Raw genomic sequence first — 26,599 nt, 5'->3', positions numbered from 1 at the left:
ACCTCTTCTTGCACCCCTGGTGGCGTCAGAGCCCCCCCAGCACACACAGACCGGGCGTAATAGCTCCAAGGCTGCACAAACCAGGGTGGAAGTGCCATGTTCTCGGTGGCTTTGGGGTGGTGGGGAGGAGGCAGGACCAGCTGTGATGGCTCCTACACACCCGAGGCTCCCCCCCCCCCAGATCGCTTCTGGAACTTGCCCTTCAACGCTCCCCCCACCCCGCCTCCCCGCCCCATCGTCCACAAGTTCATGACAGAAGGGGAAACTGAGGCACGGCACGGGGAAAGGGATGTGGCCAAGGTTACAGCACGCCCGTGGCAGGGGCAGGAAATGAACCCAGGAGTCCTGCCCGCCCTCGGGCACATCGCGCCTGTGGCGCTGGGCTGGGCGCTCCCGGCCACGGGGGGATCCGCGTCCCGTGGGGCTCGGCCGGGCGCAGCGTGTCGCTGACGGGCGCTGACAGCTGTAGCGGCCCGGGCTCCGCCCGCAGCCCAAAATAGCGGCGCCCCGGCACCGCCCCCAGAGCGAGCCCGGCCATGGCGAGGTGAGTGCGGGCGGCGGCAGCGCAGTCCTGCCCCGGGGTAGGACGCGACCCCGGGACCCCACGCGAGTCACTGCCCCCTCCCGCGGCTGGGACACGACCCCCCGCAACCCACTCGGGTCAGGCCGCCAGTCCCCACTCGAGTCACTGCCCCCCTCGCTGGGACACAACCCCTGGAGCCCCCACATGCCCCCCAACCCGAGTCACTGCTCCCCCTGCTGGGACCCCCCCCCCCCCGCTCCCCACTCGAGTCACAGACCTCCTCCCCCATCTGGGACATGACTCCTGGAGTCCTCACTGGGATCACTGCCCCTCTCCTGCCGCTGGGGCACAATCCCAGGAGCCCCCACATGCCCCCCTGCTCAAGTCATTGCTCCCCCCTCCCCCAGTTGGGACACAACCCCTGGAGCCCCCACTTGGGTCACTGCCCCCCTGCCCCTGGCTGGGACATGACCACTGGCCCTCCCACTGGGGTCACTGCACTCCCCCGCTCCCCCCCCCCCAGCCCCATTCTGCTCACTGAGCCACTTACCCTCCGCTGGGACTTTTCCTGGAGCCTGGAAAGTGTCTTGCATGTTGGAAACTCTCCCACGGGTTCCAGCCTGGGAATTAGCCATAAGACACCCCAGCTGGGCCGGGGGCCTTCCTTGCCCTCCGCGCTGTCACTCAGGAAATGACCACAGCCTGCAGCTGGAACCACCCGGCTTTGGGCGAGTTGGGCTGGGGCGAGCCCTCTCCACGGAGCTGGGGGGACAACTCAGTTGCCGCTCAGGCTTGGAACCATCTGGAGGGGGCAGGGCTTCAGGGACCAAGCTGCAGGCTTTGACGTTGGGAACTAGCCTGGGAACGAGCCATGCGAGCACTAGCCCGGCCTGTTGGGCCTGGTGGCTGTGGCGTGTGCAGTCCTACCCTGGTGGCCCAGGCTGGTGGAACTCCCAGGCTCGTGTAACACGATTCCACTGGAATTCTGGCCCCTGCTCCTGCTGAGGCAAATGCCATGGGAAAACGGGAATGTGCTTACGGAGCCTCAGCCCAGGCTGTTTACAGGCCCGGCAGCCGGCAGCTCCTGCAGACAGCAGCCACCGGTGGGGCAAAGAAGAGAGGTGGCCGTAAAGCAGGAATGTGCTTCCGTGAATGAGACTGCAGCCCGGGGATTCTGTCCCCAGAATAGCAAAGTCTGGACCTCACGGGCAGTTTGGGATGCTGAATAATTATGTTTTGAGTCAGGGCGAATTTCTGTGGCCTGGTGGCAGCCAGCAGGGTCCTAGTGGAATGTGGAAGAATGCGCAGGAGTGCCCTGACTTAGTGCAAACTCGGCTCACTAGGTATTACACAAATCCCTTGCTCCCAAGCCCCGCTCAGCTCCTCTCTCCCCAGTGCCCAGACTAGGGATGTGAAGGGTTAAGCCGTTACCCAGTAAGCACCACCTTTATGAACATAACATAAGAACGGCCGTACTGGGTCAGACCAAAGGTCCATCTAGCCCAGTATCCTGTCTGCTGACAGTGGCCAGCACCAGGTGCCCCAGAGAGGGCGGACCGAAGACAATGATCAAGCGATCTGTCTCCTGCCATCCCTCTCCAGCCTCTGACAAACAGAGGCCAAGGACACCATTTTATCCCCTGGCTAATAGCCTTTTATGGACTTAACCTCCATGAAATTATCTAGCTTCTCTTTAAACTCTGTTATAGTTCTAGCCTTCACAGCCTCCTCTGGCAAGGAGTTCCACAGGTTGACTACACGCTGTGTGAAGAAGAACTTTCTTTTATTAGTTTTAAACCTGCTACCCATTAATTTCATTTGGTGTCCTCTAGTTCTTCTATTTAGGGAACTAATAAATAACTTTTCTTTATCGGCCCTCTCCACACCACTCATGATTTTATAGACCTCTATCATATCCCCCCTCAGTCTCCTCTTTTCTAAACTGAAAAGAGTATGCTCACTCTTTAAGTGGTTAACCGGCAGCCCGGCTGGCTGGAGCAGCCCCCCACCCGCAGGATCCCAGTTAACTGGTTAAACTTAAGATTTAACCGGTTAACAGTTTAAATGGGATTTTACATCCCTGTCTCAGACCTAGTGGTGCAATGACTGGGTTCTCTGCGGCTCTGCCTGGCAGGGACAACGTTTCAGATAAAGGTGCTTTCCACAGACTTTTCGCCCAGCAGCATCGGCCTGGGCACTCCGTGGCGAGGGCAGCAGTCTGGGGGAAGCGTGACTGCACTCCAGTGAGCGATTGTGCTTAGTAAAGGCGGTCCCTTGCCTTACACATGCAGGCTGTAGGACTCTGTCACTGGGGGGGCTGGGAGAGGTCCGTTCATGGGGTGCTGTACAGATCAAATGGGAAGTGTGGCAACAAGTTTGGTGGATCTGCAGCAAGCTCCTGCCTGCCTGGTGCACCCCCCACTTTTCCTTGGTCTCATGCTCTCTCATCGCGTGGCTCAGGCAGGTGTAACAAAGGCAGCTTAGCACTGCTCTGAGAACATCACACACGGCCTTACACGCTGCTCTGGGTGCATCGAGACAAACAGTGCCGGCTCTTCACCCTGGAATTCTTCACCCCTTCTGAATAGGGATGTAAGGGTACGTCTACACTACAGCGCTAGTTCGAACTAACTTAGTTCGAATTAGTTAATTCGAACTAAGCTAGTTCGAACTAGCGCATCTAGAACTAAAAACTAGTTCGAACTAGCGTTTTGCTAGTTCGAACTAGTAAGTCCACATTGAGTGGACTCTGAACAGGGCTTAATGATGGCCGGAAGCAGTGCCGGCAGGGCATAAAAGGAGGACTTAGAGCATGGAGATGCTGTCTCAGGCTAGCCGAGGGCTGCGCTTAAAGGGTCCCGACCCCCACCCCGGACACACAGTTCTAAGGGGTGCCCCGCTTCCAAAGAAGTTCTGGCTTGGAGTGCCCTGAGTGCCCACACTGGGCACATCACACCACTCGGCCATCAGCCCGGCTGCACTTGCCGCAGGCTGCCATCTGGGGAGAGGGAGTAATTGGGGGGCTGCAGGAGAGCTTCCACCCCCAGAAGCCCGCAGAGCCAGCCCAGTCCTCCCCATCGGGGGCTCGTACCCCATTCCTCCCTCACTTCCTTCCACTTACCCTTCCCTAGCCCCTCTTCTTATTGATGTACAAAATAAAGATAACGTTTCTTCCAACATTGACTCTGTCTTTATTGAAAAAAACTGGGGGACACTGGGAAAAGGAGGTGGGAGAGGGGAAGAGAAAGGCTGGGAGAGGGGAGGGCAACTAACATGATCAGGGGTTGGGAACAGGTCCCAGATGAAGAAAGGCTACAGAGACTGGGACTGTTCAGCTTAGAAAAGAGGAGACGGAGGGGGGACAGGATAGAGGTCTCTAAAAGCAGGGGTTGGGTGGAGAGGGTGCATTCAGAAAAGTTCTTCCTGAGTTCCCATAAAGAAGGACTAGAGGACACCAAAGGAAAGGAATGGGTAGCAGGCTTGAAACTAGTAAGAGAAAGTTGTTGTTCTTGACAAAGCAAATAGTTAACCTGTGGAACTCCTTGCTGCAGGAGGCTGTGAAGGCTACAACTAGAACAGAGTTTAAAGGGAAGTGAGATAAAGTGATGGAGGTTGGGTCCATGGAGTCCTATTAGCCAGAGGGTAGGAGTGGTGTCCCTGCCCAAAGTTTGTGGAAGGCTGGAGAGGGATGGCACGAGACAAATGGCTTGGTCATTGTCTTCGGTCCATCCCCTCCAGGGTCCCTAGGGTTGGCCGCTGTTGGCAGACAGGCTACTGGGCTAGATGGACCTTTGGTCTGACCCAGTACGGCCATTGTAAGCTCAGGGCTCAGTGTCGGGGGTCTCAGTGGACCCCCTTGATTTTCATGCACACCTGGTCCTGGGTGGCCAGGCTGGCAGCTCTCCTGCCCTAGACAGCCACTTTCCTGTGCCTAGTGCGGAGATCATGGACGAGGTCCACGATGTCCGCACTAGCCCAGGAAGGTGCCCGCCTCTTGCGGTCCAGGGCAAGCTCCCGGGAGCCGCCAGCCTGGTCCCGGCAAGAGGGGGTGGGCTGGGGGGCATCGGGTGGGTGGCTCTGTGCCGTGCCAGGTGCAGGGTCTGCTAGCTGGGTGCTGGCAGGCTTGCACCTGGCACGGGCACCGTAGCCAGCCCGTGCCCCTTTAAGGGGTCCGGGGCCGGGAGGGGGGCATAGAGTTTCCCTGGTGTTGGCCAGAGTGGCCACCAGGGAAACCTGGGGAGGGCTAGCCTCCCACTAGTTCGAACTAAAGGGCTACACAGCCCTTAGTTCGAACTAAGCGCTCCACTAGTTCGATTCAAATTCGAACTAGCGGAGCGCTAGTGTAGCACCTATTAAAGTTAGTTCGAACTAACGTCCGTTAGTTCGAACTAACTTTGTAGTGTAGACATACCCTAAGCGACTAATCGACTATCCGACAAGCAAAAGCTTATCGGATAGTTGACGCACTCGTCAACTAGTTGCTTCCCTCCCCTTGCTGCCTCTATCACAAAGAGGCAGCAAGGGAGGGGGGAAGGAGTGAGTGCTAGGGGGAGCCAACTTAAAAGCCAGCTCCCCCCCCCCCCAGCTCCAGCTCTGTGGAAAGGGGTAGGGGTGCAGCAGCGGCGTTCCAACTTTGAAATGTACAAGAGTCCCCACTGGGGCTCCTGTACATTTCAAAGCGGAAGCGCCACATGGAGCCTGGGGCGTCTTGCTGACCCTGGGCTCCATGCTTTGAAATGCACATGTGGAGCCTGGGGTCAGCAGGACTCCCCATTGGCCCTGGCTCCATGCAGCGTTTCAATCTTTGAAATGTACAAGAGCCCCATTGGGCTCAAAGTTGGAACAATGTACAAGAGCCCCATTTCAAAGTTGGAACATGGGAGCCCTTATCGACTAGTTGGATAGTCAATGGAAATCCCATTGACTATTTGATTAGTTAATTAATCAGAATGTAACATCTCTACTTCTGAACCTGTTTTCCAAGGCAACCTGCAAAAACGCTGTGGTACGACCGCCCGCGGTACGTCTTCCTGGAGTTCTGCGTAGAGGACAGCAAAGATGTTAAAGTCGACATTGAAGACGACCGGGTGGTGTTCAGGTGAGCTCCCAAGCCCTGCTGAGGTGGCCTGGCCCTGAATCGGCAGCTGTACAGCACCCGGCGCGGTGGTACTGCGGGAAGGATCCTCTGGGAGACGATCCATGCCCAGTTCTGAGCTGAGTTTATGTTTTGGCAGCTGTAAAAACGCAGATGGGGTGGAGATGTTCAACAAGATCAACCTGTACGCCAGGGTGAACTCCAAGGTAAGCAAGGGGTTGTGCCCAGGAAAGCTCCTGACACCATCTACTTTTTGGGTGAGTCGCTAAGGTGCGGCAGAATTTTTCGTTGTTTTTTAAGTTTTTCCGAGGTAAGCAGCCGCTCCACGCAGTGAGGTGAAAGAACCACGGGTGGGCCCGGCTCACTGAGCCCATCTCCTCGATGTCTCCAAAGAGATCGTAAAGTTCCGACAAACCGTGGAAGGTTTTTGGGGGTGGGAGGAGTGATTTGCCTCCATCCAGGCCTATCACCTTAACAGGGTTCAAAAAAGAACTAGGTAAATTCCTGGAGGATAGGTCCATCCAGACTTATTAGCCAGGATGGGGTAGGGATGGTATCCCCAGCCTCTTTGCCAGAAGCTGGGAATGGGTGACAGGGGAGGGATCACATGATGATTCCCTGTTGTGTTCCCTCCCTCTGGGGCATCTGGCATTGGCCACTGTGGGCAGACAGGATGCTGGGCTAGATGGGCCTTTGGTATGACCCAGTCTGGCCGTTCTTATGTTCACGTCATGTGATCTCATTGCTCAGACCCCGGACGCCCACCATCTCCAGGGGTTGTGGAGCTTGGTGGGGCACCTAAAAAGTGATGTCGTTAGGTGGCACCTTTGGGTGCTGCTGTGCCACTAGCCTTCCCCAGCCCCTCCCATCATCAGTGCTTTGTTTTGGGCTGCCTGCCCCTGAGGATTTTGCCTAGCTCAGTGAATCACAAAAATGCCCAACCAACCCAGCTGCACAGAGATGATGGCCCAAGGCTGTCAGATATCCCCCGAGAAGTCCCCTCTCCTCCTGCAGTCTCCTAATACAGCCAGCTCTCCCGTGCCCCGATTTGCGCTGCGATACCTGCAGGCTGGGTCCTGGTTTCCCGGCACTTTCCCATGTGCCTCAGAGCTCAGGAAGGGCTTTGTTTTCATTCTGGACGTCTTGGCTTGTTGAGAGGGGGAGGGGTGCCCAGCAGCCACGTCCGGCAAGGGAGCTTGGCTCTGTCCCTTGGCAGGACTCGCAGCAGAAACGCTCCGACCGGTCCATCACCTGCTTCATAAGGAAGTTGAAGGAGAAGGTGGCATGGCCACGCCTCACCAAGGAGAACATCAAGGTAAACACAGCACCCTAGCGGCCCAGGCCCCTTCCTTTGGAGTCACCTTTCCCCCAGTGAAAAGCTCAGTCCGCCCCCACCACCATGCTAGGCTGGGAGCTGGCACAGCACTGCCTGCTGCGCCGCTCTGGCATGGCTGGCTTGGATTTTACGCCCGGGTTAGAGCTGGTGAAAGGTGCACAGGTACCATGGAGACCAGCCCAGAATCACTCACTGCCCCTGGGCTGAGACCCCTGAGGAGAGGGGCAGTGTGGACCCCCACGCTGGGCTGCTCACAAGGTGCTGCTGAACAACTGGTATTGATCAGGGCTAAATCTCCGGAAGGGCCTTGCAGCGGAAGGCCATATATCCTCGAACTCTAAAGGCAGAAGGCCCCATAGCCACCCCACCTGGGCCTGGATCGGGGCTGGTGTCCATATCCTATCCCCAGCTTGTCCCCCCCCCCCCCAGGTAAAGTTCTAGATTGCAGATGTGCCCTATTCAGCGCTGCGCTGGCTACCCTCTGTTGTAATCATGGGCAGTGGGTAACGCAGGCAAGGGAAGGAGTTGCCTTCCCAAAACTGCCTGCACTTTCCGCCGGCTGCCTGGGAAGACTGGGGCCACGGCACAGCAGCCTGGTTCCGTGGGAGGGCTAGGAGCTTGGTGTGTCAGCCCCAGGCACGTTCTCCAGCCAGCCAGGAAGGCATTCCGGCCACCTGAGAAGGATGGGGCCTTGCCACCCACTGGATCTGGGGGCAGTAACCTAGGATGAGGGCTGGGCTTGACTCCAGAGGGGATGAGGCCATGGAAAGGGCGTGGCCTCAGGCTTGGTTGTAATGCCCTTTCTCCTGCTCGCACATAGCCAGTCTGGCTGTTTGTGGACTTCGATAACTGGCGAGACTGGGAAGGGGATGAGGAGGTGGAACTGGCCATGACTGCGCAGTACGCAGAGGTGAGTCTTGGGCTCCTGCATTTACATGGGGGGCTGAGCAGGGAGCCAGCTGCGTCACACGATCCCAAGCAATGACCTGCGGCCCTGGCAGAGCCCGCTGGGGCTGAGTCCCTCTGGGCAAAGGTGTTGTGTGGAGCCTGCCTCGCTTATCCCTATTTCATGTGACTCAATGCAAGGTTCCTGGGTCAGGAGAAAAGTCTGAGCATTAGCTCAGTAAAGCATCAATTCTCCAGCACAGGCAAGTGCTGCTGCACTTCGTAAAACTTTGTGAGACCCACTTCACAAAATTAAATGACTATAAAACCTAAAACCAATGTATCTCCTGCCTGGATAACGTCCCCTCTTGCCTCAGAAACTCCCTCTTGCCTCCAGAGCAGTGGTCCCCAACGCGGTGCCCGTGGGTGCCATGGCGCCCGCCAGGGCATTTATGTGCGCCCGCCGAAACATCTGGGCTAGCCTCGCCCCCGGCACGAGGCACATGTGTGGTGCCGTCCCCGGGCGCATGGCGCGTGGTGCCGTCCCCGGGCGCATGGCACGTGGGCAGCCCCGGGCGCGGGGCGTGTGGGCAGCCCCTGCCCCGGGCGCGAGGCACGTGTGTGGTGCCGGCCCTGGGCTCAGGGTGCGTGGGTGGCTCCTACCCCCAGGCGCACGGTGCATGTGTAGCCCCACCCCCAGAAGGGCGGCACATGAGTGACCCCGCCCCCGGACACCCAATGCATGAGTGGCCCCGCCCCTGGGTGCCCGGCAGCCACGAAAGGTTCGGGACCACTGCTCCAGAGTGAATGGGGAGGGACATCCTGTCCCAGCTGTGGCTGTTGGTGGGTGGCTCAGTTTCTCCACCAAGTGGCTCGGAGCAGAAATGCATGGAGGCTTTGGCAGAATGAGGTGAGGTATGGACAATAGCAGGCCCTCTGTCTTCATGTGCAGCAGCAATGGGCAACCTGGGCTCATGAGTAGGCTGCATGATTGGCCTCCTTTATCTCAGTGGGCCGCAAGATTGTCCTGGCCACGACAGTCTCCTGGCATAGCTTTGCTCACTGCGCTGGCTTACCTGGAATCGGCGGGATGCGCCGACTGAACCGTAGCAGCGCTGGGATTGGTTGCAGAGGGAGCACCCGGCTCTCACGATGTTGTGTGCAACCAGCGTGTCTCGCACTTCTAGGGTTGCCAGGTGCCCGGTTTTCACCTGGACCGTCTGGTATTTGCGGGCTCCATCCGGTAAAAAAAACCAGGAAATACTGGACATGTGCAATGTATGTCTGGTATTTCCTGTTTCCCTGGGACTGAAGGCTGGCGGGGATAATTTTCCCCTGCTGAATCTGGTGAGGGCAGGGAGTGAGGAGCGTAGCAGAGTCTAGCGAAGGGGGGGACAGGAGGGAGCAGTGGAGGTGGAGGTGTTTGGTATTTTTTGTTAAACCATCTGGCAACCCTACACACTTCACCTGCCCTGGCTTTACGTGCGTGTCGCTTTAGTAACCCCGGTAGGGAAAAAACAACGTGGATGGAAACCGGCAGAATCCGGCGACCCTGCGCATGGACAATGGGAAACCAAATGTCTCGTGGGTCACGCATAGAACCCCGATAGGCCACAGGTTGCCCGTGCAGGGAGGAGTCAGAGCCACCTGAGAGAAGTACTGAGTAGCAGCCCTGCAATGGCTGCCTAGCTAGGTGCAGGTCCCTGTGAGTGTCTCAGCACCTCCCATCCATGCATTTTTCCTCACCACACTCGGTGAGACAAGGAAGCACCACCCCATGGTACACGTAGGGAACAGGCCCGGCAGCAAGGGGCTTGACAAGGGAGGCTGACTGGTCCAGGGATTGCATCCCGATGCTTTGCCCCACCCACTTGCCCACCCATGGGAGCAGGGGGGCCGTCCTAATACAGCACCATTGTGGGCGGAAGACCCAAGATGGCCGTTGGGTCTTCCGCCTTGGGGTGTAACCTGCAGCCAAAGTCACTTCAAGCCTAGCACCCCGCCTGAGCCAGGCTGGGCTGAACCAGCTGTGCCCGCATGCATGGCACATTTGCTTCTCCCTTATGGGCAGGGTCACAAGGGGCAGGTGGGCTCCTTGGGGGTGGAAGGCGCTGCCCTGGGGGTGGAGGAACGCCAGCCTCACCACCTTTGTTGTAGGTTCCTTTCTTTATTCCCATGACTGCCTGTGTCCCATCCAGCTCCTGCAGAGGGTCACCGTGAAAGCCCCACCCCCTGCAATGGATGACCTGGAGGTAAGTACTGCTTGGCTGAGACAGTAAGTTCTGGATGATTTTGCATAGCCAGGCTCTTTGCCTCTGGCCCATTTCATCCCAGTGCCCTAGCCTGGCTCCCAAGCTGCTCCATCTCTGCCAGCCGATGGACGGGCTAAAGCCAAACCTCTTCCAGGCCAACAGTCCCTTGTGCTCAGTGGCCCTGTCTTCTGGGTGTGGAGACCTGCTCTGTGTGGTGTGACTTCCCAGCATTACTATCATTGTCCTGGTCATGGATAGATACATGTCAGAACACAGGAGCAGCAGGAATCTAGGAGCACAGGAGAAACACATGGGCTGCATCTAGACTGGCAAGTTTTTCCGCAAAAGCAGCTGCTTTTGCGGAAAAACTTTCCAGCTGTCTACACTGGCCGCTTGAATTTCCGCAAGAACACTGACGATCTCATGTTAGATTGTCAGTGTTCTTGCGGAAATACTATGCTGCTCCCATTCGGGCAAAAGCCCTCTTCCGCAAATGCTTTTGCGCAAAAGGGCCGGTATAGACAACGCGGTATTGTTTTGCGCAAAAAAGCCCCGATGGCGAAAATAGCGATCGGGGCTTTCTTGCGCAAAACTGCGTCTAGATTGGCACGGACGCTTTTCCGCAAAAAGTGCTTTTGCAGAAAAGCGTCCGTGCCAATCTAGATGCTCTTTTCTGCAAATGCCTTTAACAGAAAAACTTTCCCATTAAAAGCATTTGCGGAAAATCATGCCAGTCTAGACGTAGCCATTGTGCATGTAATCCAGTATCATAGCATCATAAAACCCTAGAACTGGTTTTATTGAGTCCAGTCCCCTGCACTCACAGCAGGACCAAGCACTATCTATGCCTGATAGATGTTTATCAAACCTCCTGCACAACTAAGAACTGATGTCTGGCCCGTCCAGTGCAGTATCCAGCTCATGGCAGTAGCCAGTCTCTGATGCTGAAAACCCTCGTCATGCTCCTGACCGGACATGCATCAGAGCTCCTTGATCAGGGTTCCTTCCAGACCCTGTGGCCATTAGCTTATGCCCAGCTGCCTGTGGCCAAGGCTGGTTTTTCAGGGTTTCCTTCCACGTTTTAGGCCCAACACACATTTGAGGCTTCTGGCAACACTGGAGGCCTTTCACATTTCTAACTTGAACATGTCTGGTAGCATGGACTGTCCTTGTTTCACTCCCTTCTATAGTCACACGGCGCATGAAGGGGAAACAACACAGGACCTTTCTAGACTCCCAGTCGATCTTTCTGTCTCTTTTCCAGGATGACATTTGAAAGCACAGCCCCGGGTGGTAAGACCTCCCCTGAAGCACTCTGGCTGGTGGGCCTCCCTGTTGCCTGATGGGAGATGTACCCGCAGACCGGCTGATGGTGACCTGGATTAGCACAGACCTACCCCTTGCTGCACTGGCCTGTGTGGCCTCTGGGATCTGAAAGGACTTAAGGGGAGACCTGCGGGGAGGGGAGTGCTGTAAACAGCTGTTGCCCTCTGCACTGTGTTCCTAGCCCAGGGGAGCTTTGCTGCTCCAGCACCTGATAGTGACGGAGCTGCCTGCCTTCCTGCTATTCCCTGTGGTACCTTTTCTCCACTGGGGGCTTGACCTTCCTCCTGCTCTCTTCCTGTCCCGTCCCCTCCTCTCGAGGCCTGACGGTTCCCCCCCCCCCCAGGGGTGCACTGAGCTTTTACACTTGGAGGCCATGCTGCGCATTCTCTGACCGCCCTGGTTTCCCCACAGGGAGGTGACAGCAGCTGCTGAGAAGTGAGTGGGGGAGGGAGGTAGCACCCCAAGTACCACTGTGCTCCAAATGCACCAGGGACCCACCCACTTCAGACTTTGGCTCCAGATTTCACACTCATGGACCCTCAAGCTGGAAAAACCCTGCTGGGCCCGGTTTGCACACCGCTGGACCCAGAGTGAGACTCTTCCCTATTGCATCAGACAGTGTAGTTGCAAACACACTAGCCCCAGAGTTGCTGCTACTCCCATTAGGTACCTATTCCACAGCCAGACACTGCTCAGTGGCAGGCAGGGTCCTGTGTCTCATATCACCCTGTGCTGCCGCTTATATTGCCAAGAACCAGCTCCTCTTGCTCCCAAGGCCCCTCTCTGCGTCCTCTCCCAGGTGTTTGGGGTGGGAACGCAAAGTGGAGGGAAATTCTGTTAATAAAAGATAAACCTGCTACACTGGCTGTTTCTGCACTTGGGTTTCTGCACTCTCATGCCTGGGCCCCATTGTGCAAGTGCCGCTGGTGCCCAGGTTGAACTGGCCTCTGGGGGTGGCCACATGCCTGGCACTTGCAGGGCGCTGGGAGAAGCTGGCACGGGCTAGGGCAGATCCACCCTGCCCAGAGCTGGGGGTGCGTGTTGATTCCTGCAAGGTGGGCCTTGGCTCCTGGGGGCACGTGGGTGAGTCACAAGGGAGCACGTGATTATTGGGATAGCTGTGGGTGGGTCACAGGACACTTGTGGGTGATTCACTGGGGGCATGTGGTTGACTGGACACTCGTGGGTGGGTCACAGAGGGGCACTGAAGACCAGTGGGTAGATCACAGGGGTACACGTGGGGCATTGGACACTCGTGGATGGTGTTGAAATATGTGTAAGCGGGGGAATGATCCCGCTATTGTGGGGAACTTTCCTGGCTTCTATACCACCCCGGTGAAATGAACCAGCGAAAGGATCTGAGTCCCCGCTCCCACTTCCTTTACCCCACGGCCTCCCTGATCCTGAGGGCTCCCCCTCCACTCTCCTGAGTAGCAGAGCCCTTGAAACCCCAACAAGGCTGGGCCCAGGTTTCCTGGGGCTTAATCCCTGACCTTGTAGTCACTAGGGGCAGGAGTTAGGGTGTCCCCACTCCGAGGTGCTCTCTTTACACTGCAGGCCTTCTTGGCCCAGTGATCACTTCATAAGGTTCAAAGCAAATACAATTTATTAAACATCAACTGATTAAAGAGAATAGAATAAGAAAAAAATGAGAATGGTTAAATGAGAACACACAGCCCTGCTCTGTAGCACAGGGACATCAAAACAGCAGCCTGCAGAGTGTAAGGACAGTCCACAGTCTCTTCCTTAGAGACCCTTTAGAGGCCTTGGATGTGCTGCGGGGAGGGGGGGGGGGGCTGCAGGCTGGACACGTTTGCTCTGGCAGTGACCACACAGCCTCAAGCTCTAAGTGGCCAGACCCCTCTCCCAGTCCAGAGCCTCTCCCCACACTTTGCAGTTCCCCGCTGCTCACCACATCCAGCTGCAGGGTGCCGCTTGGCCAGTCTCTAGCTTCTTGCATTGCTTCTCTGTTCCTTTTGGCTCTCTGAGCACTGCCAGTCTGCTGCTCAACACAGGGTCTGCGCTCCTTGAGCTGTGTGTATCTGGCTCAGCTGCTGCAAAAACTGCCCCTCAGCTCACAGCTTGCACTCCTTGGGCTATGTCTCAGCTCTCTGTTTGCTCAGAGAGAGCCAGAACAATCCCAGCTCACAGGGAGGACGGGGCCTGGCCTCTCCCCTTCCTCACTGGCCTGTCCAACCTGTCAATCAGGCTGAGCTGGAGTGTTGGCTGCTTTCCATTGTCTCTGGGGTCTGTCAGTCTCATGAACCCTTCCCCTTCTGAAACTGGGGGCTGGCAAACCAAAAAAGTCCCACAGAGTTTTAGTAAGGGGTAACAGTCCCCTTACATATGTAAAATGCATAGGGGTCTGGGATAGTGGTAAGGAGGTCAGCCTCAGTAAGCATTACCCTTGAACATGTTCTTTTCCTTCATATTTGCAGCCCAGAAAAATAGATAAGCATGCAGCTGCTCTTCTTTGTTGTGTCTTTTATCTACTTTTACTGGTGGGCTGTCTAGACTGGCAAGTTTTTCCGCAAAATCATCTGCTTTTGCGGAAAAACTTGCCAGCTGTCTACACTGGTCGCTTGAATTTCCGGAAAAGTACTGACGATCTCCTGTAAAATCATCAGTGCTTTTCTGGAAATACTATGCTGCTCCCGTTCGGGCAAAAGTCTTTTTCCAAAAGACTTTTGCGCAAAAGGGCCAGTGTAGACAGCACAGTACTGTTTTCCGCAAAAAAGCCCCGATCGCGAAAATGGCGATCGGGGCTTTTTTGCGGAAAACTGCGTCTAGATTGGCCACGGACGCTTTTCCGCAAAAATTGCGATTTTTCCGAAAATGCTTTTAACGGAAAACTTTTCCGTTAAAAGCATTTCCGGAAAATCATGCCAGTGTAGACGTAGCCTACACTGTATAAATATTTCAGGGTTACTTTTCTTGTAATCTCTGTAACCTGCTGATTCGGAAAGTTTGTAGCATAGAAAAGTGTTAATTTAATTTAAAAATTTGTAAATAGTAATTAGGGGCAGGTATAATAATATTCATCCCCTGCTTACTAATGCTCATTTTATGGCAGTTAACATTACTAAATAAGGTTTTAGGAAAAGTAGTGACAGACATGTGAATTAATGGACTAAAATAGACAAAAGGGCCGATTGGTGATTGGTGCCAAATTGTCGCCACTTGGACGTGGTGTTGAATGTCCGAGGAAAACGTGCATGGGCAATAAAGCAGTTCTGTTTACCCCATCCACTCCGGGGTCACCTGTTTCTTTTCTAACAGGTGGGTGACAGAGGGTATGTGGGGGTGGGACACTCGTGGGTGGATGATAGGGGGCACGTGGGAGACAGGACACTCGTGGGTGGGTGACGGAGTACATGGGGGACAGGATATTTGTGGGTTGGTAAAGGCGGTACGTGGGGGACGGGACACTTGTGGGTGGGTGACGGGAGCATGTGCGGGACGGGACACTCGTGGGTGGGGGACGGGAGCATGTGCGGGACGGGACACTCGTGGGTGGGGGACGGGAGCACGTGGGGGACGGGACACTCGTGGGTGGGTGAAGGGGGCACGTGGGGGACGGGACACTCGTGGGTGGATGAAGGGGGCACGTGGGGGACGGGACACTCGTGGGCGGGGGCCGGGGCACGTGGGGGACGGGACACTCGTGGGGAACGGGACACTCGTGGGTGGGGGACGGGAGCTCGTGGGGGACGGGACACTCGTGGGTGGGTGAAGGGGGCACGTGGGGGACGGGACACTCGTGGGTGGGGGAAGGGGGCACGTGGGGGACGGGACACTCGTGGGTCAGTCCCGCGGCCATAGGCTACACGGAGAAGCACGCTTAGAACACGTGCTGGGTGGAGACAGGCACAGGGCGACAGCCCCGCCCCCTAGCGGTAGCTTGCTCCGCACAGGGAAGCGCTCGCTGTCTCCACCCGCAATGCGCATTCGCCGCCCGCGTGTCCCTTCCCGCTCGCCGTCGCCGCCCGCATCCGCCGGCTGTGTGTGTCCCCTCCCGCTCGCCGTACTCCCCTGCCTGCCAGCCGGCTGCCGCGATGGTGTTCCAGTGCCAGAGGGACAGCTGGGCCCGGCAGGTGCGGAGCCGCGCGGCGAGCGGGGAGGGGGGAGGGATCGCGGGGGGCGCGGCGCGAGGCTCCCACGCGTGACCCCCCCCCCCCCCCCGCTTTGCAGTTCACCACCAGGGTCGCGTCCTGCCGCCCCGCGGAGCTGCCGGCCGAGGGCAGCGCGAAGGCGCCGCTGCGGGGCTTCCACGTGGAGCTGGAGGACACGATTCTCTTCCCCGAGGGCGGGGGCCAGGTACGGGCGGGGCTGGGTCTAGGGGGCGGGGCATAGACGGGGGCGGGGCCAGGAGGCGGGGGTGGGGCTGGGTCCAGGGGGCGGGGTGTAGGCGGGGGCGAGGCTGGGACTAGGGGGCGGGGCGTAGGCGGGGCTGGGGGCAGGGGGCGGGGGTGGGCAGGGGTGGGGCTGGATCCAGGGGGCGGGGCGTAGGCGGGGCAGGGGGTGGGGTGTGGGCAGGGGCGGGGCTGGGGCCAGGGGGCGGGGCGTAGGCGGGGCTGGGGCCAGGGGGCGGGGCGTAGGCGGGGCTGGCCGGTGATCAGAGACTCCTCCCTGCAGCCCGACGACCGGGGGCTCATTGAGGACATCCCGGTGCTGCGTGTGACCCGGCAGGGCCCCGCCGCTCTCCACTTCGTGCAGGCACCGCTGGAGCCGGGCCGTGAGGTGCTGCTGACCGTGGACTGGGAGCGGAGGTTTGACCACATGCAGCAGCACTCAGGTGACCCGCCTGGGAAACCGGGCTCCTGCCTGCGATTAGCCCCTTGCACCAAGTGCTGGTTGGACGTGGGGTTGCGAAGGTGCCCAGAGCCTTTCCATAGGCCATGGGAGCGTGGTATCCGTGTTGGGGTCTCTTTACCTTGTCCCAGGGTACAGTTACCAAACTACCTGCCAAAAAGGGAAGGATTATTAGTGCCCATTAAGATATGGTCCCACGCTGGTGTGTTCGGGTGCTCAGAGCCGTGCGTTTATCCATGCTGATAGGACAAGACTTGCTCGTTAAAGGAGTGTCATGTCGCCCAGGAGCCCAGAGTGGTTTTGAATGTTCGCGACTCCTTCTGTGGGTGGTGTGACCAGTGGCCACTCAGTTTTCTTCAGTAGTAGGGAACGGTTTTCTGGAACTCTTGAGAAGGGGGGTGGTATCCCTACAAACACTGTCCTAGTTAATAAATAAGTAATTTTAGATGACTTGGAGAAGCAGAGCTGCTTGCTTTGAACTCTCAACAGGCGACATTCCTTGGAGGTTTCCAGGGATGGCTGGGGGGGTAGTCCTCTGGATGCTTGCTCTTGGGCTTTGACATAAGTGGTGTGCATGTGTATGCAGCTATCAACAGTAAAAGTAAACTAAAAAACTCACTGCCATGGCTTGCACTTCTCTTCCAGGGCAGCACCTCATCACTGCCCTCGCAGATCAGATGTTTGGATTCAAAACAACTTCATGGTGAGCAGGAAAACAGTTCCTTTTAACTCAGCCCTTACAACTTGTTTGGCTTGTACCACCCCGCTGGGTTCTGAGGGACGAATGTAGGTTAATGCCCGGGCGAGGTGGGGGTGTGTGCAAAGACATTCCCCTTGGCTGCAGAGGGCTTGGGAAAAGTGACCGTGCTGGAGAGAAGCTGTGTGGAACATTGCTCTGCCTCTCTGTTCCTGTCTCTCAGGAACAAAGCACACAGCTGGTGCTATGTAAGCAACAGGGAGCGCATGCGGGGCACCATGCTGAGTGCTGCCTGGAGGGACTTTTGAGCTTGTCTTCTTCCTTGTACTGGCGGGCATATTTGATGTGTGGGGGCCTTGCAGGGAACTAGGCCATCAGCGCACTCTCATTGAACTGGACACGCCCTCGGTGACAGCAGAACAGGTGGCAGCCCTGGAGAAGAATGTGAATGAGAAAATCAGGGCCCATATTCCTGTGGTAGTGAAGGAGCACTCCGAGGATGACCCAGAGATTGAGACAGTGAGTAGAAACGGAGAGTGCAGACAAAATTCATTCCAGAGCCACGTGGGGCAAAGGGGAATTTGCCACTCAGTCTTCTTTTAATCCCAGGGGTGCGAGTTGCTGTGCTTGCCTCTCTGGTTCTCTTGCTAGGTGAGAAGCCGCGGCTTGCCGGATGACCACACAGGGCCAGTGCGTATCATAAGCATCGAGGGCATAGACGACAACATGTGCTGCGGGACTCATGTCTCCAACTTAAGTGACCTGCAGGTAAGGGTGGTGCCCTGCTTCAGCGCCTTCAGTTTTCAGGCATCAGCCTGTAGATCAGCTGGTACCGTAGGAGTCCCTGGATCTGCAGGATTTATGGTCCCTCTGCATGTTGTCCCTGTTGGACAGAGAATCCCAATTGCAAGCCAGAGTGAGCATGGCGGGACAAAGCCCCACACCTTGTGCTCCCTTGATGCCTTCAGCCTAGGACTTAGCAGAGACTGCTGTCCCCTACATGGAGAGAGGTGTGGCCACGGAACACTGTGTAACTTGCCTGGGCACTCATTAATGGATCTCAAAGTCACCATATTATCTCAAACCAATTTCAAGAGCCAGCTGAGGAGGAAAACTACAGAGCTTAATTTCGTTTACAAGTGTGATTCCTACAACAGAAGTCTAAACAAAGACCTTAACTGGATGGGCCGCTACATTCCACATCCTAATGACATAAAGCAAACAATGGGTACTTAAAATGGGTACTAAGTATTCTTATCAGCTTCGTTTAGCATGGACGCTCTAATTGACAATTTCTTTCCCCTTTTCTTTCTTCTTTTTCCTCCCCCCCTCTTTCCACTTTGTGCTATTTATTTGAAAACTGGATCGACCCCTTAAACTCCATTCATCTGAAGAAGTGGGTTGTGCCCACAAAAGCTCATGATACCATCAACATGTTTTGTTAGTCTCTAAGGCTGTGTCTACACTGCCAGTTTTTGCTGCAGAAAATATGCTAATGAGGGACTCATTTGCATGAGTCACTCATTTGCATATTTTCTGCCGATCCGTTTTTGAAACCTGTGCTGGAGACACTTCAGTGAGAATTCCCTAGTGACCCTCATGCAGAATTATATGAAACCAAGAGCGGCCCAAGGCGGGCTGTGGCAGCTGGCGCCCCAGGCGAAACGCGCAATCAGCACCCCCGCCTGCACGGCTGTCAATGGGGTGACATCATCATCAGGCGCCCTGTGATGTCATCATCGGGTACCGTTGAAGGCGGCGCCCTAGGCGATGGCCAAGTCAGCCTATATCCAGGGGCTGCCCCTGGATGAAACACAATCCCAGAGCTGCCTCTGGGTTTCGGTGTCCTTCAGTCAGCTTACTAAGTCAAATGACCCTTCCCTTATAGTTCATATGCTTGGTACACTGTGGGGTGGGACACTGTGGTGTAGATGGCTGGGTGACGTATCTCATCCAGGCATCTTAGACAGCATTGACACATGGCTAATGAACTGCAGCTCATCTATTTTTTGACTATATCTGAAGGCTGATTTCAGTGGATTTCATTTTGGAGACAGAGTCGACAAATGGTCTCATGGGAACTCTAGCAGTGTGTGTGTAATGCACCATTGTGCCTCTGATCAGGGTGTTTGTTTTTTGCTTAAGGTTATTAAGATCCTTGGCACAGAAAAGGGGAAAAAGAACAAAACCAACCTGGTCTTCCTGGCAGGAAATCGCGTACTGAAATCCGTGGAGCGAAGTCACAGCACGGAGAAGGCACTAACCTCGCTGCTCAAGTAATGCTCTATTCTTCTGTTTCTCCGAGCCTTGCTTCTCTTTCTCACACAGAGGAACAGCATGTAACCCTAGAAAGGGCATTTCTAGCGTCTGGCAGAGTGTTGTCTGCTGCCACTTCATTGGCGGCACACTCTCTGGCCAGCACCTTGACGGCCCAAACTCTGCCTTGGTTTTTCCAGGAACGGTGCAGATGAGCATGTGGAAGCTGTGAAGAGGCTGCAGAATTCAGTGAAGCTGCTTCAGAAGGTACAGCCGAGGCCCAGCACCTGCCCCTGCCGTCTTTCCATCCAGGGTCTGAGCTATAGTCATAACAAGAGTGCTCTGAATGAGCTTATTTAATGAGAATTGAGAGTTAGAATCTCTCTTGAGTGGATCCCAGAGGTTGTGAAAATTGTGACTCTGTCTGTCTCAGGAAAGGCCATTCCAGACTCCATCCCATCCTCACACTGACATCCTGGCTATGTCTAGACTACAGGCTTCTTTCAGAAGAAGCTTTTCTGGAAGAGATCACACTGCAAAAGCACATCGAAAAAGCGATCTGCTTTTTCGAAAGATAGCGTCCATTCTGTGCGGACACTATCTTGCTTGTCGGCTGTGATTACTATGGTCGGAACGGCCAACAGGGCAGCTATGCTTTTTCCTCTTTCCTCTTCTTGCAAAAGAACTCCCTCTTCCCCGTCCACACACGCCTTTTTCCGAAAGAGCTCTTTCAGAAAAAGGCTTTCGTGTGGATGTAATTGAAGTGTTTTTCTGAAAAAAAAACAAACAAACAAAAAACCTCTTTTAAAAGGTTTAAAAAGAATCCCAGTTTACACTTAAATTTATTCATTAGAAAAATGGAGACAGAAGCCCAGCAGCAGAGTGGGGGCTATCCTGTTTATTGTGTCGAGTGTAACATGTATGATTACCTGCCCTGTGGGCGGGTGGCATATGTGTGCACCTGTTGCAAGGAGCTCCTGACCCTCAGAGACCGAGTTCGGGCTTTGGAGGCCAGGGTGGCTGAACTAGAGGAGCTAAGGGAGGTAGAGAGCTATGTTGATGAGACTTTCCAGGACACTGTAGTACTGTCCCACCTCCAGTCTGAGAGCCCCAGTGCTCTTAAGGAGGATGAAAGTCTCAGGGGAACAGAGCATTCAATGGGAGCAGAGGGAAACCATCCCGTAGTTGGGACCCTCCTCCCAGAGGATGTTGCGGTATCCTCTTGCACTGAGGATACCTCTGAGGAGGAGGGGATGCCAGTTGTTAGGAAGAGGCAGGTGTTAGTGGGTGATTCGATCGTTAGATAGTTGGGTTTGTGATGACCGGGAGAACCGTATGGTCACTTGCCTGCCTGGTGCGAAGGTTGCGGATCTCTCGAGGCATCTAGATAGACTTATGTGTAGTGCTGGGGAGGAGCCGGTGGTCGTGGTACATGTAGGTACCAATGACGTAGGGAAGGGTAGGAGAGATGTCCTGGAGGCCAAATTTAGGCTGCTAGGAAAGAGACTGAAATCCAGGACCTCTATGGTGGCATTCTCAGAAATGCTTCCAGTTTCACGCACAGGGCCAGGTAGGCAGGCGGAGCTTCAGAGTCTCAATGTGTGGATGAGATGATGGTGTAGGGAAGAGGGGTTTAGATTTATTAGGAACTGGGGACACTTTTGGGAGAGGGGGAGCCTATACAGGAAGGACGGGCTCCACCTAAACCAGGGTGGAACCAGACTGCTGGCACTAAACATTAAAAAGGCACGTAAATCGGAGGGAGACCTCTCTTAGAGGAGAATCCATTGATAGAGATTCTCTAAGCTGTAGTCAGAAAGAGAGGAGGGGAGAGGGCAAACCATAGGCCACAGCAAACACACAACCGCATACAAAGGAATCCAATGCACCAGGGAAGGGCAGACAAATAAGCAGTGGCAAATTTTTAAAGTGCTTGTACACAAATGCTAGGAGTCTGACTAATAAGATGGGTGAACTAGAGTACCTCGTATTAAATGAGGAGATTGACATAATAGGCATCACTGAAACCTGGTGGAATGAGGAAAATCTGTGGGACACAATCATACCGGGATATAAAATATATCGAAAGGATAGAGCAGGCTGGGTGGGTGGCGGAGTGGCACTGTATGTGAAAGATAATGTAGAATCAAACGAAATAAAAATATTAAGTGAATCAACATGTTCAATAGAATCGCTATGGATAGTAATTCCATGCTCCAATAATAAGAAATTAGCAGTAGGGATATATTACCGACCACCTGACCAGGACAGCGATACTGACATTGAAATGCTAAGGGAGATTAGAGAGGCTACCAAAATAAAGAACTCTATAATAATGGGGGATTTTAATTACCCCCATATTTACTGGATACATGTTACCTCAGGAAGAGAAGCAGAGATAAAATTTCTCAATGGCTTAAATGACTGCTTCTTGGAACAACTGGTGCAAAAACCCACAAGGGGAGAGGTAATTCTCGATTTAGTCCTGAGTGGAGCGCAGGATCAGGTCCAGGAAATAACTGTTACAGTACCGCTTGGGAATAGTGACTATAATATAATAACATTCAACATTCCTGTGGTGGGAAGAACACCTCAGCAGTCCAGCACCCTGGCATTTAATTTCAAAAAGGGGAATTACACAAAAATAAGGAGGTTAGTTAAACAGAAGTTAAAAGGCACAGTGACTAGAGCCAAATCCCTGAAAGCGGCATGGAAACTTTTTAAAGACACCATAATAGAGGCCCAACTTAAATGTATACCCCAAATTAAAAAACATAGCAAGAGACCTAAAAGAGAGTCACCGTGGCTTAACCACCATGTAAAAGAAGCAGTGAGGGACAAAAAGTTATCTTTTAAGAAGTGGAAGTCCAATCCTAGTGAGATAAATAGAAAGGAACATAAACACTGTCAAATCAAGTGTAAAAATGTAATAAGAAAAGCAAAAAAAGATTTTGAGGAACAGCTAGCCTAAAACTCAAAAAGAAATAACAAAATGTTTTTTAAGTACATTAGAAGCAGGAAGCCTGCTAAAAAACCTGTGGGTCCCCTAGATGATCGAGCTATAAAAGGAGCAATCAAGGACAATAAAGCCATTGCGGAGAAACTAAATGATTTCTTTGCTTCAGTCTTCACGGCTGAGGATGTTGGGGAGATTCCTGAATCTGCACCGTCCTTTGTGGGTGATGAATCTGAGGAACTGTCCCGGATTGAAGTGTCATTAGAGGAGGTTTTGGAACAAATAGATAAACTTAATGTTAACAAATCTCCGGGACCGGATGGCATTCATCCAAGGGTTCTAAAAGAACTCAAATGGGAAATTGCTGAGTTATCATCTGTGGCTTCTAACCTATCCTTTAAATTGGCTTCCATACCTAATGACTGGAAGGTAGCCAATGTGACACCAATATTTAAAAAGGGCTCTAGAGGCGATCCTGGCAATTACAGACCGGTAAGTCTAACTTCAGTACCGGGCAAATTAGTCGAAACAATAGTAAAGAATAAAATTGTGAAGCATGTAGAAGAACATAATTTGTTGGACAAAAGTCAACATGGTTTCTGTAAAGGGAAATCCTGCCTTACTAATCTGTTAGAGTTCTTTGAAGGGTTTAACAAACATGCGGACAAGGGGGATCCAGTAGATATAGTATACTTGAATTTTCAGAAAGCCTTTGACAAGGTCCCTCACCAAAGGCTCTTGTGTAAATTACATGGCCATGGGATAAGAGGGAAGGTCCTTTCTTGGATTGAGAACTGGTTAAAAGACAGGAAACAAAGGGTAGGAATAAATGGTAAATTTTCAGATTGGAGAGGGGTAACTAGTGGTCAGTCCTGGGGTCAGTCCCAAGGGTCAGTCCTGGGACCAATCCTTTTCAACTTATTCATAAATGATCTGAGAAAGGGGTAAGCAGTGAGGTAGTAAAGTTTGCAGATGATACCAAACTGTTTAGGATAGTCAAGACAGAAGCAGACTGTGAGGGACTCCAAGAAGATCTCACCAAACTGAGTGATTGGGCAACAAAATGGCAAATGAAATTTAATGTGGATAAGTGTAAAGTAATGCACATCGGGAAAAATAACCCCAACTATACGTACAGTATGATGGGGGCTAATTTGGCTACGACAAATCAGGAAAGAGATCTTGGAGTTATCGTGGAGAGTTCTCTGAAAACTTCCACACAGTGTGCAGCAGCGGTCAAAAAGGCAAATAGGATGCTAGGAATTATTAGGAAAGGGATAGAAAATAAGACCCAGAATATCTTACTGCCCCTGTATAAAACTATGGTACGCCCACATCTTGAATACTGTGTACAAATGTGGTCTCCTCACCTCAAAAAAGATATTTTGGCCTTGGAAAGGGTTCAGAAAAGGGCAATTAAAATGATTAGGGGTTTGGAACGGGTCCCATATAAGGAGAGGTTAAAGCGACTGGGACTTTTCAGTTTAGGAAAGAGGAGACTGAGGGGGGATATGATAGAGGTATATAAAATCATGAGTGGTGTGGAGAGGGCTGATAAAGAAAAGTTATTTATTAGTTCCCTAAATAGAAGAACTAGAGGACACCAAATGAAATTAATGGGTAGCAGGTTTAAAACTAATAAAAGAAAGTTCTTCTTCACACAGCGTGTAGTCAACCTGTGGAACTCCTTGCCAGAGGAGGCTGTGAAGGCTAGGACTATAATAGAGTTTAAAGAGAAGCTAGATAATTTCATGGAGGTTAGGTCCATAAAAGGCTATTAGCCAGGGGATAAAATGGTGTCCTTGGCCTCTGTCTCAGAGGCTGGAGAGGGATGGCAGGAGACAGATCGCTTGATCATTGTCTTCGGTCCACCCTCTCTGGGGCACCTGGTGCTGGCCACTGTTGGCAGACAGGATACTGGGCTAGATGGACCTTTGGTCTGACCCAGTACGGCCGTTCTTATGTTCTCTGTACTGTAGACATACCCTCTGTCTGCAACATGGGGTTTCCTTTCCTTGCAGAACAACTTGAACTTGCTTAGAGACCTCGCCGTTTTGACAGCCCAGAACTTCAAAAGCAATCCAGGCCGAGGCCGAGTGTTTGTGTTACACAGGTAAAGGCAGAGATCCGGGGTTGGGATCACAGGCCCTGGGGCCAGAACGGAGTATCGTGATCGCCTTGTCCGACCTCCTCTATAAACACAGGCCAGCAATGTCCCACGGCAGCTGCTGTGCATTCAAGGCTGTTTATAACACAGATTCATAAATCCAGACATTCTTGAAGGGAGAACATAAACTAAGGAAACAAAATATTAAACTAACTGCGTTGATCTGTTGCAAGGACTCAAAGTCTAACTGGGCTGAATTTCAGTTGCTGAACTCCGCTGGTCTTAGAGCCAAGCAGTAAATATGTCTGATGAGCCCACCCTGCTGGTGAGAGCGTCAAAAAAAAAAAATGGTAGTGCTCCATTGGTTACTGAGGAAACACTTTAATAATGAATCATTTGTGGGTGAGAAACATAGAAGGGATTGCTAGATAAATTGCTAATCGCTGTCCTAATAAGGAATGGCCCAAGCCCTGAGTCTGGCACAAAGTGAGGCGCTCATAGAGGGCCTGGGTTCCAGCTTCCTTGACAGTGTTTGAGAAGAAGCCAGTGGGAAATTTGATTCTCAGAATCAGCCTAAAGCCCAGCCAGACCATGCTGGTTAGCGTGGGGCGTTTGATTTCGGAAGTTTAGGCCCAAAGGCCGCCAACACCAGAGGCATGACTGGAGTCTCTGTGCCTGGACACCAAATAGTCAGAAATACTTTTTACTCTTCACAGGAAAGATGGGGACTCGGAGTTCATGAATATCATCGCCAACGAGATCGGGACAGAGGTTAGCACGCTCTGGCTTGGCCTCGCTCCTAGCTGGCACCTTGCCTCTCCCCACCCTTTATCAACCCTCACAACGCACTGTCTGGCAAACAAAGGCCTCGTTAGCTACAGGATGTTGTGGCCTAAGCTGTTGTCCACATCAGGGCACCCCAGGGATCTGGAGGGACCCTGCTTGTCCCAGAGAGATGGGAGCTCGTTTCCATGGCGATGGCCTTCCGTGTGTGTGTGTGTGTGTGTGTGTGTGTGTCTCTCTCTCTCTCTCAAAATGTGTGCCCTAAACAGCCTCCCCTCCAGTAACCCATGTGCTACAAAGAAGAGGGGTGTTCTCACTCACGCATGGGACTCCCCTCCCCGCTGCTCAAACAAGGGGTGCAGCACTGTTCTGCATCAGCATCCATCTCTCTTCACAGGACACCCTGCTCTTCCTGACCGTGGGAGACGAGAAGGCAGCTGGGCTCTTCCTGCTGGCCGGGCCCAGTGAAGCAGTTGAAAAATTAGGCCCCAGGTAAGCTGCTGTGTGGCCACCTGTTACCTGGCAACCTCCCTGACCAGCCTGGGCAATGATGAGACCTGTCCAGTCAGCCTCCAGACCTAGCTACTGTCCAGACCCCCAGCCAACTCACAAAAGGAAAAGAAAACTTCCACCAGGAGATTTCAGTCCAGCAGGGGCTCTCAGGGCATCCCACCTGGAACGTTCCTTCTCCTGGGGCTTCCTGCTGCTTCCCCTCACCCCGTCTGTTAGTCTCCAGCCCCCTTTCCTGCTGCCAAGATCTGTCCACCCCTGATAAGCGAGCAGGGCTCCCTGGCCCTTAAAGGAGCAGGCCAGTGTGATACACACCGGCTACGCTACTGTTGTTATTAAGGAAGGGAAGTGGAGTTGTGGCTGCTTTGATCAGAGAATTGATTTTCACTGGCATCTGGCTCAATGTCGAGGCAGAGCCGGTGCGAGAGCAGACGAGCCATTTCCCTCCTCTGCCCTACTGGCGTGCCCCGTTTGGGGCTGAGTGCGAGCACACCCAGCCCTGCAGCGTGTGAATCTCTTCTTTTATAGAGTGGCGGAGCTGCTGGAAGGGAAAGGAGCCGGGAAACGGGGTCGCTTCCAAGGCAAGGCGACCAGGATGAGCAGGCGAGCCGAGGTGCAGGCCCTGCTCCAGGACTTCCTTGGCCACCAGAGCCTCGAGGAGTAAGGACCCGCCCTCAAGCTAGGAGTTCCCCATCTGCTGCTCATTGGTGACAGGGTCACTTGCCGACTCCCTCTAGACCAATAAAAGTTGTGTTCTGAGAATGATGCGTGTATGTGCGCATGCAGAGCCCTGACCATCAAGCCGCCTGGGCTCTGATGTCCTCAGGCCAGGTCCTGTGGCTCTAGGGGGTGCCCAGGTGTGTGTGGGGGGGAGTGTTTGGGACAGGGGACGAGCAAGGGGTGTGGGTGAATTTGGACGGGGGGGGGGCCCAATGCCCTGTGTTTCTCTTTGGCCTGGCCATGTGGCAAACTTTCTCCAGCTAAATGGCACAAATAGCTTTGTGAACTAGACACTTCCTGGCGCTGACGTTCTTAGCCAGGGCTGGGGCCCACTGTGCCAG

The 26,599-nt window shown here is 53.9% G+C and overlaps 2 protein-coding genes across 3 annotated transcripts; both read left to right on the top strand.

Annotated features, from left to right (window-relative positions):
• Positions 1-324: 324 nt before the first annotated feature.
• PTGES3L (prostaglandin E synthase 3 like) lies at positions 325-12,274 on the top strand. Of its 2 annotated transcripts, none has more exons than XM_089773955.1 (7): positions 325-544; positions 5,508-5,621; positions 5,758-5,824; positions 6,835-6,933; positions 7,775-7,864; positions 9,997-10,091; positions 11,356-12,274. In XM_089773955.1, the coding sequence occupies exons 1-6, from the start codon at positions 537-539 to the stop codon at positions 10,057-10,059; spliced, it is 441 nt and encodes a 146-aa protein (XP_089630081.1). In that variant the 5' UTR covers positions 325-536; the 3' UTR covers positions 10,060-10,091; positions 11,356-12,274. The 2 variants fall into 2 exon arrangements, with proteins under 2 accessions (XP_089630081.1, XP_075767635.1); XM_075911520.2 differs by having other exon boundaries at positions 361-544; positions 10,038-10,091.
• A 3,078-nt stretch (positions 12,275-15,352) lies between these two features.
• AARSD1 (alanyl-tRNA synthetase domain containing 1) lies at positions 15,353-26,300 on the top strand. Its single transcript, XM_075911519.2, has 12 exons — positions 15,353-15,511; positions 15,609-15,734; positions 16,053-16,212; positions 16,875-16,932; positions 17,289-17,445; positions 17,578-17,694; positions 19,072-19,202; positions 19,383-19,449; positions 24,160-24,251; positions 24,962-25,016; positions 25,426-25,520; positions 26,067-26,300. Exons 1-12 carry the CDS (start codon positions 15,473-15,475, stop codon positions 26,200-26,202), a joined length of 1,233 nt encoding a protein of 410 aa, XP_075767634.1. The 5' UTR covers positions 15,353-15,472; the 3' UTR covers positions 26,203-26,300.
• Positions 26,301-26,599: the final 299 nt, after the last annotated feature.

The sequence above is a fragment of the Pelodiscus sinensis genome, chromosome 29, assembly GCF_052426305.1.
Source record: "Pelodiscus sinensis isolate ZL-2025 chromosome 29, ASM5242630v1, whole genome shotgun sequence".
NCBI classification, from domain to species: domain Eukaryota; kingdom Metazoa; phylum Chordata; order Testudines; family Trionychidae; genus Pelodiscus; species Pelodiscus sinensis.
The sequence above is the reverse complement of the archived record's forward strand: the minus strand, read 5'-3'. Positions and strand labels throughout refer to the sequence as shown.